This window comes from Myotis lucifugus, unplaced genomic scaffold (genome assembly GCF_000147115.1).
Source record: "Myotis lucifugus unplaced genomic scaffold, Myoluc2.0 scaffold_229, whole genome shotgun sequence".
NCBI classification, from domain to species: domain Eukaryota; kingdom Metazoa; phylum Chordata; class Mammalia; order Chiroptera; family Vespertilionidae; genus Myotis; species Myotis lucifugus.
This window is the reverse complement of record NW_005871277.1, coordinates 2,055,075-2,071,299: the sequence shown is the minus strand read 5'-3', so window position 1 is coordinate 2,071,299 and position 16,225 is coordinate 2,055,075. Positions and strand designations below refer to the sequence as shown.

The following is a 16,225-nucleotide window of genomic DNA, read 5'->3' as shown; positions in this document are numbered from 1 at the left end:
CTTCCTGCTTTTTTTTGTTGCCTTCCTGCTTTTTAAAAGTATTGATTCTTGGCCCAGTCTTGGCTGCTCCTTTCTCTGCCACTAAAGCTACCTAACTAAACCCTGCATGTATAGTCAGTATAAGGGACTTATTTATGATCTTTCATTTCAATCCGGAATGACTCACTCAGACAGTTTTTTAACAGCATAACTTGAGAGGCAATTCACAGACCATCCGTGTCCAGCAAAGGGGCTCCTGGGGAAGAGAGGGTGTGGCCGAAGCTAAGGTTCAAGGCCAGGGTAATGCCTCAGGTGCTCAGATCAAAGGCTCCCGGAGCCTATGTCAGGGAAGGTGTTGGTCGAAACAGTGGGAAGGACATGTCTGGGGGTTGCATGTGTGTAGGGGGGAGGGCAGACAGGAAAGGGGGCACAGGAGGGAAAGTGAGGAGCAGAGAACACAAAGGGAGAAAGAACCCTCCAGGCCTTTCAGAAACTGGAGTGAGAGCCGCAAGGGGGGCAGGTGGGTCCATCTACCAGCACGTGTTTGTCACAGGGAGCCATTCACGCCAACGACGTGTTAAGACGTGGCTTCCTCTCACGGCAGCATGGTGCGCAGTAGCCAGGAAGGGGAACCAACCCAGACCTCCACCCGCGCATGGGTGAATGAACGGACAAGCACAGTGTGGCGCAGCCACGCAATGGAAGACCCCTGGGCATACAAAGGACGAGGTCCTGACACGTGCTACATACACCATGTGTGAACCTTCCAAATACTATGCTGAGAGCTCAATGCAAAGGCCTCATGCTGCCCTGGCCGGTTTGGCTCAGTGGATAGAGCGTCGGCCTGCGGACCGAAGGGTCCCGGGTTCGATTCCAGCCAAGGGCACGTACCTCGGTTGCAGGCTCCTCCCCGGCCTGGGACCCGGCTGGGGCTTGCGCAGGAGACAACCAATCGATGTGTTTCTCTCACATCGATGTTTCTCTCTGTCTTCCACTCTCTAAACATCAATGGAAAACTATCCTCGGGTGATGATTAAAATTTTTTAAAAAAGGCCGCATGCTATGGGATTCCATTTATTCGGAGTGTCCAACAGGCAAATCCAGAGGCAGAAGCTGGATTACTGGTACCCAGGGGTTGGGGGAGGGGAAGAATGGGGAGTGACTGCTAACGGGATATGGAGTTTCTTTGGGGGGAAGGTTTGAAGATGTTCTAAAATAAGTGTGGTGCCCGGTCGGGTGGCTCTGTGGTTGAGCATTGACCCATGAACCAGGAGGTCACAATTTGATTCCTGGTCAGGCCACATGCCTGGGTTTCAGGCTTGATCCCCAATGTGGGGTGTGCAGGAGGCAGCCAATCGATGATATTCTCTCATCATTGATGTTTCTATCTTTCTCTCCCTCTCGCTTCCTCTCTCTGAAAACAATAAAAATAATAATAATAAGTGTGGTAATGACTACACAACACTGCGAATACACTAAAAAAAACTACTGAGCTGTATATAATAGGTGAGTTTTACATTACATATAACACATCTGAATATATATATTTTTTAAATTAAAAATATTACCAAAAATATACATTTGTATGAATAAAAACATATATTTAAGGGGTCAGTCTGCACTTATGAATCACGGAAACAGAACTGAACGCAGAATTAGAGTTCCAGGGAACTGTAATAAGACCTTCATTTCTTGAAAGTTCAATAATGTCACTTCCTTTCATAGTAAAATAATTTGCAAACCAAGACCCAGTTCCTCGGCGAATCTGACCTGAATAACTCTGGGGGACTGGCAAGGTGCAAAGGAAGGAAAGGAACACGCTATTCGCTCAGACTCTGCTCTGTGGACGTCACGTGACCACCCTAGAATCGTCTGTCTACCACCTCGCTATGGGCAGATTAACAATACAGCCGGCTGGCAGGCCCAATGAGGAGTCCATCCTAGCTGAGAATAAGATGTTATTCTGGAAATTTCTGGACAGCAGGAACTGATGGGGGGCGGGGGGAAGCATGCAGACGACAGCTCTTCCCTGCACCGGCCGACAGTCCCCCCTAAATGCACCGCCAGCCTCAGAAAGCCAGGGAGAACACCTCCCTTCCTCATGGGTCTCGAAGCTCCACGTTAAAGCAACGGCTGGTCAGTCCTCACTTCTGCAGGGACTAGCGGTGGCAGCCGCAGAGCACCCCCACACAACCACACGTCCGCAGGGGCCAGGACCAGCGTTAGCCAGAGCCGGGGCCTCTGTGGATACGACCGGGGGAGGCCTGGTGACCTGCAGGGTACAGACTCTGATGTGGAACTGACCAGAATGAATGGCGTACAGAACCCATACAACCCATGACAACCGCCAAGATCAAGTTCTCCAGCCCCACACTTTGGGCAGATACAGCCAACCCCGAGAGTGGGGTGATGTCTGGGAAGACACAGGCCAGCTCCCTGGGATCCTGGAAAGTACAACCTGAGAGCAGCTGGGGCCTCAGAAGTGGGTCCCAACAGAGGGAGCTTATTTCTGGTTCCAAGTGCCCGATGCTGGCCGCCTCCCACGCGCCCTTAAGACCTCGAGTCAAACTCCTCTGTTTCCCACGGGCTTATTCACAGGACAGGTGCCTCAGAATGTAAGTCATCACTAAGTACCTGGTTAATTACACGAACTCTCCCCTCCCGGCCTGAAGTGTAAAAGCACACGGAGCGTTGGGCCTGCACGCAGACATCACTGTGGTGACAGCGACATCGAGAGTGAAGGCGCAGATGCTCAATGCGTCAGCGGGACTTACCAATTTTCTGATTGAAAATCTTGTCGAAGGTGATTTCATTTCTCTCCTCAAGATACTTCTGCATCACGCTCCGGATACTGAAAGAGAAGAGCGACACGTTTTTAGCGATGACAGCCTGCGCCAGGCATAAGCATCGCGACAGCGGGAGATCCGTGGATGTCTGTTATAACCCAAGGATGCTGGCCTGGCCAGAGACCCCTCTCACTGGCGTCCGTGACCGCACGAATGGGGCTCGACGTAAAGCTGGGAGCACCCCAGCTCCAGCCATTCCCCTCTCCTGCGACCCAGGGCCAACCTCACATGCAGAGACTCGCCTCCAAAAAGTAATTTAAGGACTTGGGGAAAGTGTGTCCTTAACACCACCGCTTTGCAAAATATGCGTGCGCACACATGACAAATTCTGCTCATCCATCAATGGGCTTCTTCTTTTTTCCCAAAAATATATATTTTTTATTTCAGGGAGGAAGGGAGACGGAGAGAGAGCAACATCAATGATAAGAGAGAATCATTGACTGGCTGCCTCCTGCACGATCCCTGCAGGCATGTGCCCTGAGCGGGAATGGAACCATGACCTCCTGGTTCATAGGTCAATGCTCAACCCCTGAGCCATGCTGGCTGGGTTCAATGGACTTCTTTTTAAAACAAATTCTAAAGTTACCTGTATATATGATTCATTTTTTTTGAAAAATCATATTTCTGCACATCAACAATAAAAACTGCAAGAAAACATAATTAGGAGAAAGATTTCACTTACGATGAAATAAAAAAAAATCAAATGTCTTGAAATAAATACAAAATATGTTCAGAAACTTTACAGGGAAAATTACAAACTGCACTGGGAGACATTCATGAAGATCTTAACAAATAAAAAGATAGACCGCAGTTATAAACCAAAGAATTTAATATTGCAAAAATCCAAAGTCTACCCAAGTTGATCAATAAAATCAATACAGCCCCCCGTCAATATTCCAGCGGGGTTTTGCTCGGAGCACAGAAACAGAGGAGCTCTTGGCAGAATGTCTAGGAAACAACACGGGCTCAGGAACAGCCTAAACATTTGCTGACGAGAGCAAATGACGACAGTGGAGCTGCGAATGAGGCTGGAAGAATTAAGACAGGATAAACAGTGAAACGGACCAGAGATCACATAAACTGGCCACACACACATGGAATTCGGATATATAACAGAAGCAGCAAGGCAGAAAGATCAGGGAAGGAGGGATTATTCAAGAAGTGAACCCCAAAAGTATCCAAATAGAAAGTGTAGAAATGGAATCTCTAGCATCCATTGATGGGGAGCAATTTGGCGTTGCTTTTCTATGTAATTTTTTTTTTACTTTATAAAACAAACTAATTGAGGTATAATCGACATATAATTAAATGTCTGTGTAATTGCCCCATTCAATGAGTTTTCACATATAACTACTATCCTAACCAAGATATCAACTATTTCTGTTACCCCAAAAGGTGCCTCTTTGCAATCAATTCTCCCCGGAGTCTAGGATCCAGGCAACTACCGATCCCCTTTCTGTTAATCCGGGTGACTCGCTCCAGCTCGAGAATTTTATATCGTTGAACTCATACAACACATTGCCTTTTGGGTCTGTCTTCTTTCGCTGGGCATAAGCGAGCCCCATCCATATTGCTGGGCGCATAAGCATGTAGTTCTTTTGTACTGCCACGCAGTATGGCCTTGGATTCCACCATTTGTTTATCCGCTCATCTGTTGACAGACATATGGGCTGTTTTCATTTTGGGGCTATTACGAGTCAAGCCGCTTTAAACATTTGTGAGTCTATTTTTTTATGGACGCGTGTTGTCGTTTGTCACGGGTAGATCTCTAGAAGTGAAACTGCTGGCCACGTGCTAAATCGTAGCTAACATAATGAAGAGGTGCTGAGCTATATTCCAAACGGGCTGTACACTGTCCGTTCCCACAACAACGGATGACGTTCCCCAGGCTCCCCAAGACGTCAGCTGTCAGCCTTTTTGGTTTTAGCCGCTCTGTTGGGTGTGTGGTGGCACCTTATATTGACCTGGATTTGCATTTGCATTTCCCTGGTGAACCGCGATGCTGAGCGTGCTTGAACACGACGATTGGAATGCGTGTATCATCTTTTGTGCGGTGTTGTGAAATCTTTTGCCTCTCTTTTAATTGAGTTGTTTGTCTTATTACTTGGTTGTAAAATGTCTTCATAGAGCCTGGAAACAAGTCCTGTGACGGATTATGCGATAATAATAGACTGATTGGAGGCCTAATGTTTTTTTAAATTTACTATCAACTTGCTGGAGATATATTCACCCTCCCTGTCATGACCTATTGGGGCCGTGCTATATAAACACAAGGTAAGTATAGTAAATACTACGTAGCATAATTTTCAAAAAAATGTCTACTACTATTGTGGTTGAAATACTAGCTACCAGATATCTGCTCTCTCCTGGCCCAAGAACAGGGTAAGCTAAGTTGTACTGCCACCTTACTAGCAGAGAAACTACCGTACGTATGTACGTATGACATAACTAGATATCTCCCATTATTAAAAGCCTCGCCAGAACCGGTTTGGCTCAGTGGATAGAGCTTCCGAGTGCGGACTCAAGGGTCCCGGGTTCGATTCCGGTCAAGGGCATGTACCTTGGTTGCGGGCACATCCCCAGTGGGGGGCGTGCAGGAGGCAGCTGATCAATGTTTCTCTCTCATTGATGTTTCTGGCTCTCTATCCCTCTCCCTTCCTCTCTGTAAAAAATCAATAAAATATATTTTTAAAAAAAAAAAGCCTCTATATTTTACCCTGGCCGGTTTGGCTCAGTGGATAGAGTGTCGGCCTGTGGAATGAAGGGTCCCGGGTTCGATTCCGGTCAAGGGCACGTACCTCGGCTGCAGGTTCCTCCCTGGCCCGGGCCCTGGTTGGGGCGGGCCCGTGCAGGAGGCAACCAACATATCACCTACAAAAGGCAGAGTGCAGAAGAGAGTTGTGAGGATCAAGCGAGAAGGCAAGAGTGCTCTGTCAGAAGCACCACACAACGAGAGCTGTTATCATCACGAACCACCACCGAGAAACCGAAAAGGCAGATTGTTTTAAAAGATAAGATGACTAAGCAGTCAGACCAAGATGCAATTCCCCCAAAAGGAAATTGCTTTCTTTCGTTTGTAGTTACTAAATATTTTCCACTAACTATTCATTAAACACTCAAAATAGAGCTGTGTTATCCAATGTCGCAATAAAAACTTTACCACTAGGTTCAAAACCACAGAACTCCGCCAGATAGACTCTGAAGAGGTCTGCAGAAGTGCCTGGCACGGCTTCCGATCCACTCTTCTCAAGTTTCCGGGGTTCCTCAGATCTTTGGCAGAAAAGTCTTGCATACAATTTACATATCGTTAGGCAATTCGGCATGAGACCATTTACATTCAGAAGATCACAACCCAATTGAGCTAAATGTGCATTCCTTTGCGGTTTTTCTACAACATTTTGACAACCCACATCATGTTTTTAATGTCATTTTCTTGGCAATGGATGACCTGATATTAAAGTGACACGTAGCATACTTGAATTTCACAGGCCAAAAAGCGCCATATCATCATATACAAAGCCATTCCCAAACAGATGCAATTTGAAGGGTGAACAAATGGTTGGGGTCACCAGCTTACCTAATCAACGCTACTAAAACTCAGGGCTCTAAACTTTCCCTTCAAATGGGTTACAATAAGCATTTGAGAATCCATTCACTTATTGTCAAAATATTTTTGAATCAGCAGCAGTGCATAAGCAGCTTCATTTTTCCTGCTGTGTTGTTGTCTGTGTGAAGTTAGCCCTCAGGGAGAGAGACTGCAGGCCAGGGGAGTCCACAGGAGCCTGGAGCGTCCTCCTGGTCTCCAAGAGCCATTTTGCATGTAATTACCTCATTTTAAAAGATATCGAGGGCCTCTATTTTGGCCCAAGGTCCAAACTCCTTTGCACATTATAGGGAGCAGATCCAAAGGGGCCCCCACCCAGCTCATCAACCACCTCCTGCCACCCTCTTGCTTCTATAGCAGCCGCACTTGACTCTTTTCACTGCCCGATACTCCGGTGAGTATGATTCCCTCGAAAGCTTCTCTTGACATGAAAACCTTCTACACATCTTCCGGGACCCGGGTCGGGCTCACTCACTCTGTGATGCCTTCCCCAGCTCGTGCAACAGGTAAGTCTCACTCCACTTTCCACCGCATGTCCAGTGGCACCGTGGCATCATTTCCCACAATGCACTACAAATACACACACACACACACACACAAACACTTTATATATGATATATACATATAAATAAACATATGGTAAATATATGATATATAAACATATAGGAAATATATTATACATATAAACAAACATATGCTGTAAATATGTGTGTGTGGATATATATCAGATGTCAGTTGAGACAGAAAGAGTAACCCAGAGCCCTGGGGCACACGGGGTCCCAACCAGCAACACCAGTTCTGCTCAGTGAATGTCGGCTCCGGCAAAGTGAAGGAAGAAGGTCCGGGAGAGACGCTTACTGCTCCGCCTTCCTGATGGTCACTGGACAGAGCTGGCGGCCTATTTTCACTGCCGAGGAGGATCAATAAGGAGTTTTGTTTTCCTACTTGTTTGGGGAATCTCTGCTATAGAAACACGTGTATGGTAGCTTCCTATCTATTGCTGATGGAACATTTTACTACTGTACACTTGGCGGCTGAAAACAACAGAAATTATCTAACGGATATGTAGGCTAGAAGCCTGAGACGGATCTCGCTGGGCTGAGCTCAAACTGCCAGCAGAGCTGTGTAGCTAGGGGAGACCCCATCTCCCTATGGCCCACGTTCCTGGGCCCACCCAGGGCCCCCATTCTAGCCTCAAGGCCAGCACCGGCAGGTGGCCTCCCCCGGAAACCCGGGGTAATCTCTGTATCATGACGTCAGCACCTCAGCCACCCGAACTCCATCTGCAACCGACCCTCTCGCCCCATAGCCTAACAGAGTCACAGCTCCTGGGATTAGGACGTGGACATTTCAGGAGGCCATTCCTCTGCCCACCACAGGGTCTGAACAGACACAAAGTATTTTAATCAGCGGCAGTCGTGTCCTTTGGATGTTCACACTGTCCAGCCTGTGGCCAGGAGAATCCCTTCTCCTGATACAACAGAAAGCACAGGTCCCTGGCTGCTGGCCCAGCCCCTGACCACACCTTGCTGGAGTCAGGTGCGGTGGTGCGGTCGCCCAGTGAGATGAGATTTTTCCATGACTAGACATGACGAAGACATGTATTTGAAAAGAAAAGAATAAAATCAGGAATTTAAAATGACTTTCCAATTCAAATTTTAACCTTCCTGGGTTTTTACTCAGCTCTTGTCATGTACTCATATACCTCTTCATTTACAGTTAAGATCTTAATTCTTATTACCCAGCAGTATCTATAGAGTCTATATGAAACACCTTGAAATAATAGCATCGAGACCTCTGAATGCAGTTCTATTTATTCTTAAAAATCTAGAGGACCACATGGCATCATCTAGCAAAACTGAAAATGCCCGTATCTTACTTACTTCTTTCTATAGGGCGGGGGGAAGGGGTTTACTCTGCAGAACACACGGGTCCAAAGACACACAGGTAAGCTATTCGCTGCAACAGCACTTGTGATTCTGAGCAGGGGGCTGGGTAAATTGCGATTTTATGGCACATCAAGCAGCAATTCAGACAACTGAGACTCATCTCTCCACGTGCCACTGCGTGAGGAGGGCCAGCCGCAAACAGGCCCACGAGTGAGTTCCTGACAAACAGAGCTCCACCCCCACGTGACCTCAACCACCTTTCTGTGTAAAAGTTAAACACGTGACCTGTCTCATTCATTTCCTATCACAGTGTAGAATGCACCACTAGCCACGTTATCAAGTTCCACAGGAAAAAAATCCCTCATGTATTGAGAGCAACTGACAAGTATGTTCGAGCCAAGGATACCCGTGTGCCTAGTGTCAGGGAGAGATAGGGATCTGCATTTTGTTTTTTAAGATAAGGGTGCGTGTGAAATTACAAAACAGTGTTTGGGGTGAGACAATATTCAGGACCCTTGACATGTAGCTTCTCCTAGTTTATAGCACCGCCATCATCATTGATAACTATCCTACCACCTAACATGAAATTGCCGACACCTTATCTCTAAAGGAATTGTCCATGTATTTATTATTAAATCAGTCTCCAGGGAAATTATATGTCACCACTTCAGGTTCCTGTAGCTGGTAACCTTCCATTGAATGAAGACGATACATTCGCAAACTGTGTTGGTAATGTCTGAAATTGACAGTGTTCCGCTACCCAGATATAAGAACCTTCTTCTCTAAGATGATTTCCGTGGCAAAAGATAGTCTGTGAAAGTGCACAGAATTTCCACTGAGGCTCAACTGTGCCCTGTGCCATCAATGTGACTTTGAGCAATTAGCTTCTCTCTGAACCTGAACTTCCTCCTTCTAAATCGGGAGGTGATGAGTATTGCGGAGATGTTTCCAAGAATCTAAAAATAAGGGGAAAAGCCTGCCCTCAGAGAATAAAAGTTTTTCATCAGGACATAACAACGAAGGGCAGAGAAAGGCCAAAGGCTCCGGAGCGGGCTGGCCTTGGCCGTGGCTTCAAGTGACTGTATCCCCAAACCCAGCAGAGGCTGGCCTCCAATGAGAACAGGAAGCAAAGGAATACGGAAAGACAAGTGACACCAGAGCCGCTGGCTGGCGGGGAACCCGAGTATTCCACACCCAGTGGAAGGCCACCCGGGGAGGGATGACTTGCTCACAGCTGGAGCTGAAAGCCACAAAGCCACCTTCTGACCCATTCGTGGGTCCCGGCCCGGCCCGTGCTGGCTGTGCCACCATCTGTAGGCCGCGCCACGTCCAGGGGGCAACCGGGGATCAGCAGGCTCTGCTCACTCAGACCTGGGGCATCTGGGCTCCTGGGAGAGTTAGCGCCGAGCGGAAAGTAGCAGATTTGATGTTTTCGTTATAGTTTGGTTTTCAGATCATCTCCCATGTGAGTTCATGTGTTCTGGGGGGTGGGAGCCTCTAGCTTCATAGAGTCTCAAAGGGGTCTTTGATTTTAAAATAACAACCACCAGCCTCTAAGAAGGGAATGGGCTGGTCAGGCCGACTTGGCTGATGGACGTGAATTTCACAATAAGAGACAGAGAGATGCTCGGGACCCTGAGAAAAATCTAGTTCCTGAGGCTGAAAGGCTGGGGGTCGCCTCCAAGACCACAGGAAAGACACTAGTGTGTGAGGGGACAGCCAGTCCACCGAGCCCCCCCCCCCCCCCCGCCCGCCCCGCAAATAAGCAAAACATGCCTCTCAACATCTCCACATCGAGGACAAGTCTAGAATAAATTTGTCTTTTTTAAATTTCTACTTACTACAGAGAATTGTAAGAACTAAAAAGAGTTAATATGTGTAAAACTATAAAGCATTATAGCCCAGCCAGCGTGGCTCAGTGGTTGAGTGTTGACTTATGAACCAGGAGGTCACAGTTCGATTCCCGGTCGGGGCACATGCCCAGGTGGCGGGCTCGATCCCAGTGTGGGATGTGCAGGAGGCAGCCGATCAATGATTCTCTCCCATCATGGATGTTTCTATCTCTCTCTCTCCCCCTCTCCCTTCCTCTTTGAAATCAATTTAAAAAAAATTTTCTTAAAAAAGCACTACATACAAGTATTAGTGGAGGTTTTCCCCCCTCTAAATTTAAACCTATCACCTAAATATAAAATAGGGTACCAGATGTCACTGGGTTTAGTAAGTTATATACACACACAGATCTAAATATTAAGTCCAAACGTTGATCTCCCATCATGATCGTGTCAATACCGATCCAAGTTATACCCTGGTTTCAGGGAGTTTCCTGAGGGGGGGAGAAAGGGAGTGTGGACCACTGAGGCACTGCAGGAGAGTCCTGCTTTGCTGTCTGTTCTGTCATCATATACCCGACCCCACAGAGGCATGAGGTAACGCCAATCTCATCTGAAGGAGTTCCCACCATCTACCTCATTAAACTTTTCCAGGATGAAATGACTAGAGAAAAATATGCTTTTTTAAATAAAATAGCCTGATTTTAAAAAATAATTTAAAATATCAATCCTCTATACAGGGGTCCTCAAACTACGGCCCGAGGGCCACCTGCGGCCCGCTGAAAACATTTATCCAGCCCGCCGGGTGTTTTTGCCGCCGCTGCCTGTCCTGCTTAGCAGCCGACTCGTCCCAGGCCCGCAGTGCGCATGTGTGGAATGTCTGAGGGACAGTGAACTGGCCCCCTGTTTAAAAAGTTTGAGGACCTCTGCTCTATAAGGTCGCTTGATTTAAAGGACAGAAACACAAAGTGGTTTTCAACACGAAATTTAAAAAACAAAAACAAAAAACAAAACAATCAACCCAATGACCAAACCCTAAGAAATTCCTCACCACAAAAACTCAGTTTTTCTTTTCTTTTCTTTTTTTTTTCCGGGGGTAGGGGGGGGAGAGGGAAGATTATTGACATAGTAGCTTCTCATTCATTACTTAGAAATTGCTATTGTGCAGGAAACACCTTTCCCTTCTAGACCAATCCTATTTGAGAAGTTTTGCATAAATAATAAGCCTCCCTCCACTGCCACTGAACACAAAACAGGAGGAAGCAAGTCCTAAATGGAAAACAAACCTTGACACTCCATACTTAGCGTTGTCATGACAAGACTCACTGTACAATTTCTTTCCCAGTCAGGGCGTCATTACAATATAAGAAAAGAAATACAAAGAGCATAAGAACTTGACGTTGCATACTTATTGCTGTCGTGGCAAGAGCCACTGCATAATTCCTTTCCCAGTTATAAGAAAAGACCGTAGCAAATGTAGGTGAAAAAAAGTGTGGCCCGTGAAAGGTGTGTAGTAAAGCCCCAGGACCTCGCCATTAGGATGCATTCCGTTTCTATCCAGAGTATGAAACTCCCCCCTACCAAACAGCAAAAGCCTCATATTTTTAAGATACATCTAAAATGTCATCACAGCCTCAGTCACGAGGCAAAGTGAAAGTCTGCAGTATTTCACAGCTGTGCAAATGCCTTCCCATGGAACTTTCTAGTTCATTTTTAACTTAAGCCCTTATCAACAGCCGTACAGACCCAGAAAATTTAGAAGAAACAGCCTGAAAATATAGCCAGCGTTATCTTTCCAGATAAGATAACTGGAAAGCAACGGACTGACTTAATTACACAACGCACAAACCAAGAGCGTGCTATTCAGGAGCGCGGTGCCGCTGAAAATGAAGAAACGGCCGCCTTTTCCGGCGAATAGAGCTGTAGGTCTTTGAATATATGAAACTTACACCCTGAAGCCCCCACAAGGAGACTTCGACACAATTAAAGCTCGCGTTCTTCCTAAAATATTTTAGCTCATGACAATCTAAAAATTAGGCATGCATGCCTAGCACTTGCTTAGCACTAAGTAAATGACAACCGTTGTCTTACACACACGGCCCATGTCTAGCTTCCAGATTCCGGCTAATGGGAATATTATTCCCCTAATCAACCCGCTGGAATGAATGTTAAATCATTTGAGGAACCAAAGAGTTGCTCCCTAGAATGGAACTTTACAGGGACCGGCACACATACTTTAAGTAGAATTTGTGACCGGTTTTGCCATCACTAAATTCATCACAGTAATGTTGCAGATATCTTTTTAGTCTTCATCAGCTTGAGTCGTCTTACTTCGCCAGGTAATGTTCGGACGGACGAGCAGAGATTCCAGAACATGCAGGCGTCAGCGTGAGATGAGGAATGACCCGAGGAACTCGGCACAACTTCCTATGAAAGGCTGCCTTCAAATATTTGAAGATCTCCCACGTCGGAAGGAGCTGGCACTTGTGTTGCATGACCGCAAAGTGACAGGAAGAGATGGGTGCACGGAGGGTTTACAAGAGAACTTCCTAACTCCATAGAAAGGTGCTCCTCCAGGTGGCCCGGATGTCAGAGGGCAGTCACCCATCCCGGCAGCTAGACTGGCCGTCCTCCAAGACCTTTGCAAGCATGAGGCACTACACGTTAGGTTAGGAATGCGAGACCTGCTGATGTCTAAGGGAGACTGGAACGGATCGCCTTGTGCTCACTGCACTGAAGCCTGCTGCTTTTGGACGCTGACTTTTGGTGCATTTTACTAAAGCCAAGACCTCTGAAGGGTGAGTCAACTCTCCTAATTGCTTAGTTCCCTATATTCAAGAGTAGCATGCTTGTGAACTCAGACTGAAGCCAACATAGCCCAGAGCTGGATGGATGGATGGATGGATGGATGGATGGATGGATGGATGGGTGGATGAAGGAAGGAAAGGAGGGAGGGAGGAAATAAATGGGGAGAGGAAGAGAAGAAAGAAGAGTAACCGAGTGAGGCACCACGTGGAGAAGGTTCTAGACCAGCGGTTCTCAACCTGTGGGTCTCGACCCCTTTGGGGGTCGAACGACCCTTTCACAGGGGTCGCCTAAGGCCATCAGAAAACACATATATAATTACATGTTGTTTTTGTGATTAATCACTATGCTTTAACTATGTTCCATTTGTAACCATGAAAATACATCCTGCATATCAGATATTTACATTACGATTCATAACAGTAGCAAAATTACAATTATGAAGTAGCAACGAAAATAATTTTATGGTTGGGGGTCACCACAACATGAGGAACTGTATTAAAGGGTCGCAGCATTAGGAAGGTTGAGAACCACTGTTTCAGACACATAGCCACAACAGAGCTAGAGGAAGAAAAACTAGAGGAAATCTGGAAAACGCACCTACTACGGGTCTAAGGTCAACATTTGCTCTTCCCTGTCCTGTCAACAATTCAACTGTCCAGAAGTCCTGTCTCCTGCACCTGTCCCTCAGAGCGCATGGCACACGGGTCTCCGTGCAACACGGCCTCATACCTGCTACCATGCTGTGCTTTCTGAAGGCGTTACATCTTGGACTGCATATAACCCCAGCCACCACCACCCCATGGTGCCGTGAAAAGAAAACCATCTTTTAATACGCCCTCCAAGCATTTTCTCTTGAGTTATCTGTGTCTGAAATCAGGCTTCTCTCCTGTTTACCAACACATGGCATGGATAGAAAAGGCTCTCGAGAGGCTGAAATTTTTACTGGGACATTTCAGGGTCAGAAAGGAATGGCTCTGGCATTGCACCGATGGGAAATGGAAGTGACTTACCGAGACCCTGTGGCAAGCTGCCAGTGATACCAGGCCCGTGTTTCCTGGCTCCTAATCTAGAACTTTCTCTTTTATTGTAGTACGACATCGTACAGTAGAGAGGACACAGGACAATGAGGGGCCAGCGATGACAGCGGGCCTTCGAGTTCACTAAGGGTGAAGGTCTGGCCCGGCTACTTTCACATAATCACCTTTTCCGGCTCCGGAGACCCTGGAAGAAGGAAATGGCGGCAAACGGAAGAGTGCAGGCCCAAGGCTGGGTCTAGGGCAGTGATGGCGAACCTTTTGAGCTCGGCGTGTCAGCATTTTGAAAAACCCTAACTTAACTCTGGTGCCGTGTCACATATAGAAATTTTTTGATCTTGCAACCATAGCAAAACAAAGACTTATATTTTTGATATTTATTTTATATATTTAAATGCCATTTAACAAAGAAAAATCAACCCCAAAAATGAGTTCGCGTGTCACCTCTGACACGCGTGTCATAGGTTCGCCATCACTGGTCTAGGCGGATGGTTACCAACCACCAATCACAGGGTCTAGAAGCTGCAAGACTGTGTTCGCTGTCTCCTCTGGAGGGCTTTTCCTCTAAGGTCCTGGACAAAGTACTGGAATATGTTTACCCTCCACGCCGACGCTGAAGCCTAGCCGACCTCGGAGAAGACTCCCCGAGTTGGAAGGAACGCTCACAGGATGTGAGCGAGGAGCCGCGGGGTCAGGTCTCCTGCGCTTTCGACCCCTGAAGCAATCAAACACAGGCGCAGGGGTTCTGACTTCTAATCAATGATAAAAACAGAGAGGAATAAAGGAGCGAGAAATAGAAGCAGAGGAGGCAGGTCTGGGACATCCAGCCTCATTAGCATGCAAATTACCTACCATACAGAGGACTTCATAATCAAGTAAGAGAGGCTAACTAAATCATTCCCATCTCCCCACGGCCAGGCCCGGAGCACAGGGCCAGACAACACCGCCGTGCACACGGCACACAGCTTCCCCTGCAGCAGCCTTCCCATGCACGGCTTTAGTCACGAAGGACGGTTATTTGCATGGAGAGCGATTTTTATGGCAAAGAAAAGACAAAAATGCCGTCTTGCCCTTTTACCTTTTTCCCAGGAATGGGGATTTCGGGGGCAGGGGGCAGGGAGGGGCCTGAGCTGCCCTCTTTTCTTAGTTGTGGAAATATTATTTGGAGGCCGGAGGGGGGCCGGGGGGAGAAAGCGGTCTGTTATACAACTTCTCATTAAGAGCAGCAAGATTGCACTTTTTGTGTTAAACAGAACAGGCATTTAACCCTCACGCTCCTCCTGGGAAATAAGGAACAAACTGCTTATTCACTTAGTCATAATTACTGCTGCTTATTCACTTAGTCATAATTCCGCTCTATCCGAGGACCGTCCGCACTTCGCTCTATCCGAGGACCGTCCGCACTTTGCAAACACTGCGCCGGTAGCTGGGGGAGACGCCGCAAAGTGATTTCTCCCCAAACACACAAACAAAAAGAGAATCGCTATTCTGTCCATTCCCTGCAAAATAAGAGGGGCGGGTGCTCATGATTCATGCCAGTTCATGTCTGAGAGAGGGCACAGCGAGGTAGAAAAGAACCTGGGATCAGGGAGACCTGGGCCACGTTCAGCTGGCACCGGGCAGAAAGGTCTTGCATGTAAACCTCCCTGGGCACCTGCACGTTCAGTAAAACGGGGCTGATGCTGCTCCCGCGATGACACCGGGCAGGCAAGGTGCCCATCGGCGAACGGCCTGGTGGAGGGCGAGCTCTCAATAAATGGTAGTGATTGTACTGCTGCTTCATGGAAGTTCAAGTTCTCTTTCCCTTCCCTGGTCAGGGCTCCAGGGACCCCCGCGCCTGTTGTCTAAGACCCTGAGCTCCCCGCTCCGCTGGCCAGCCCCTGACTGCTGAAGACCTCGTCTCTCCTTCTGCGAGCTTCGGTGCCTGAGCCAAAAGTTCCCATCCTGGTCCAAGCAGATGTTTGGCAAAGCCGAAGGCAGCGCGCGGAGGGGGCGCGGAGTCTGCGACGTTTACCCAGCACAGATGGGCCTGCCTGGGCCTCGCAGGGATCTAAGTGGGCTGCCCATCCACGGCGCTGGGCTCCGGGGGCCGACTCCAGGTCCCAGGCTGACGGCCCTGGAACGTCTATGTCTAAGAACAGAGAGCTACACCCAGCGCTTACATCTGCGAGTCCCTGGCACAAATCAGCTCTGACCGAGAATGAAATGACTGGAGGGTACAAATTACGTCTGTCCC

The 16,225-nt window shown here is 47.6% G+C and overlaps 1 protein-coding gene across 1 annotated transcript in view; it reads right to left on the bottom strand.

Moving 5' to 3' along the window:
* The window catches only part of LOC102441969 (beta-adrenergic receptor kinase 2), a 75,824-nt gene extending 60,115 nt beyond the window's left edge, over positions 1-15,709 (bottom strand). Inside the window, 3 exon segments of the mRNA XM_023762069.1 lie at positions 2,754-2,830; positions 14,157-14,176; positions 15,584-15,709. Coding sequence (XP_023617837.1) covers positions 2,754-2,830; positions 14,157-14,176; positions 15,584-15,709 — 223 coding nt within the window.
* Positions 15,710-16,225: the final 516 nt, after the last annotated feature.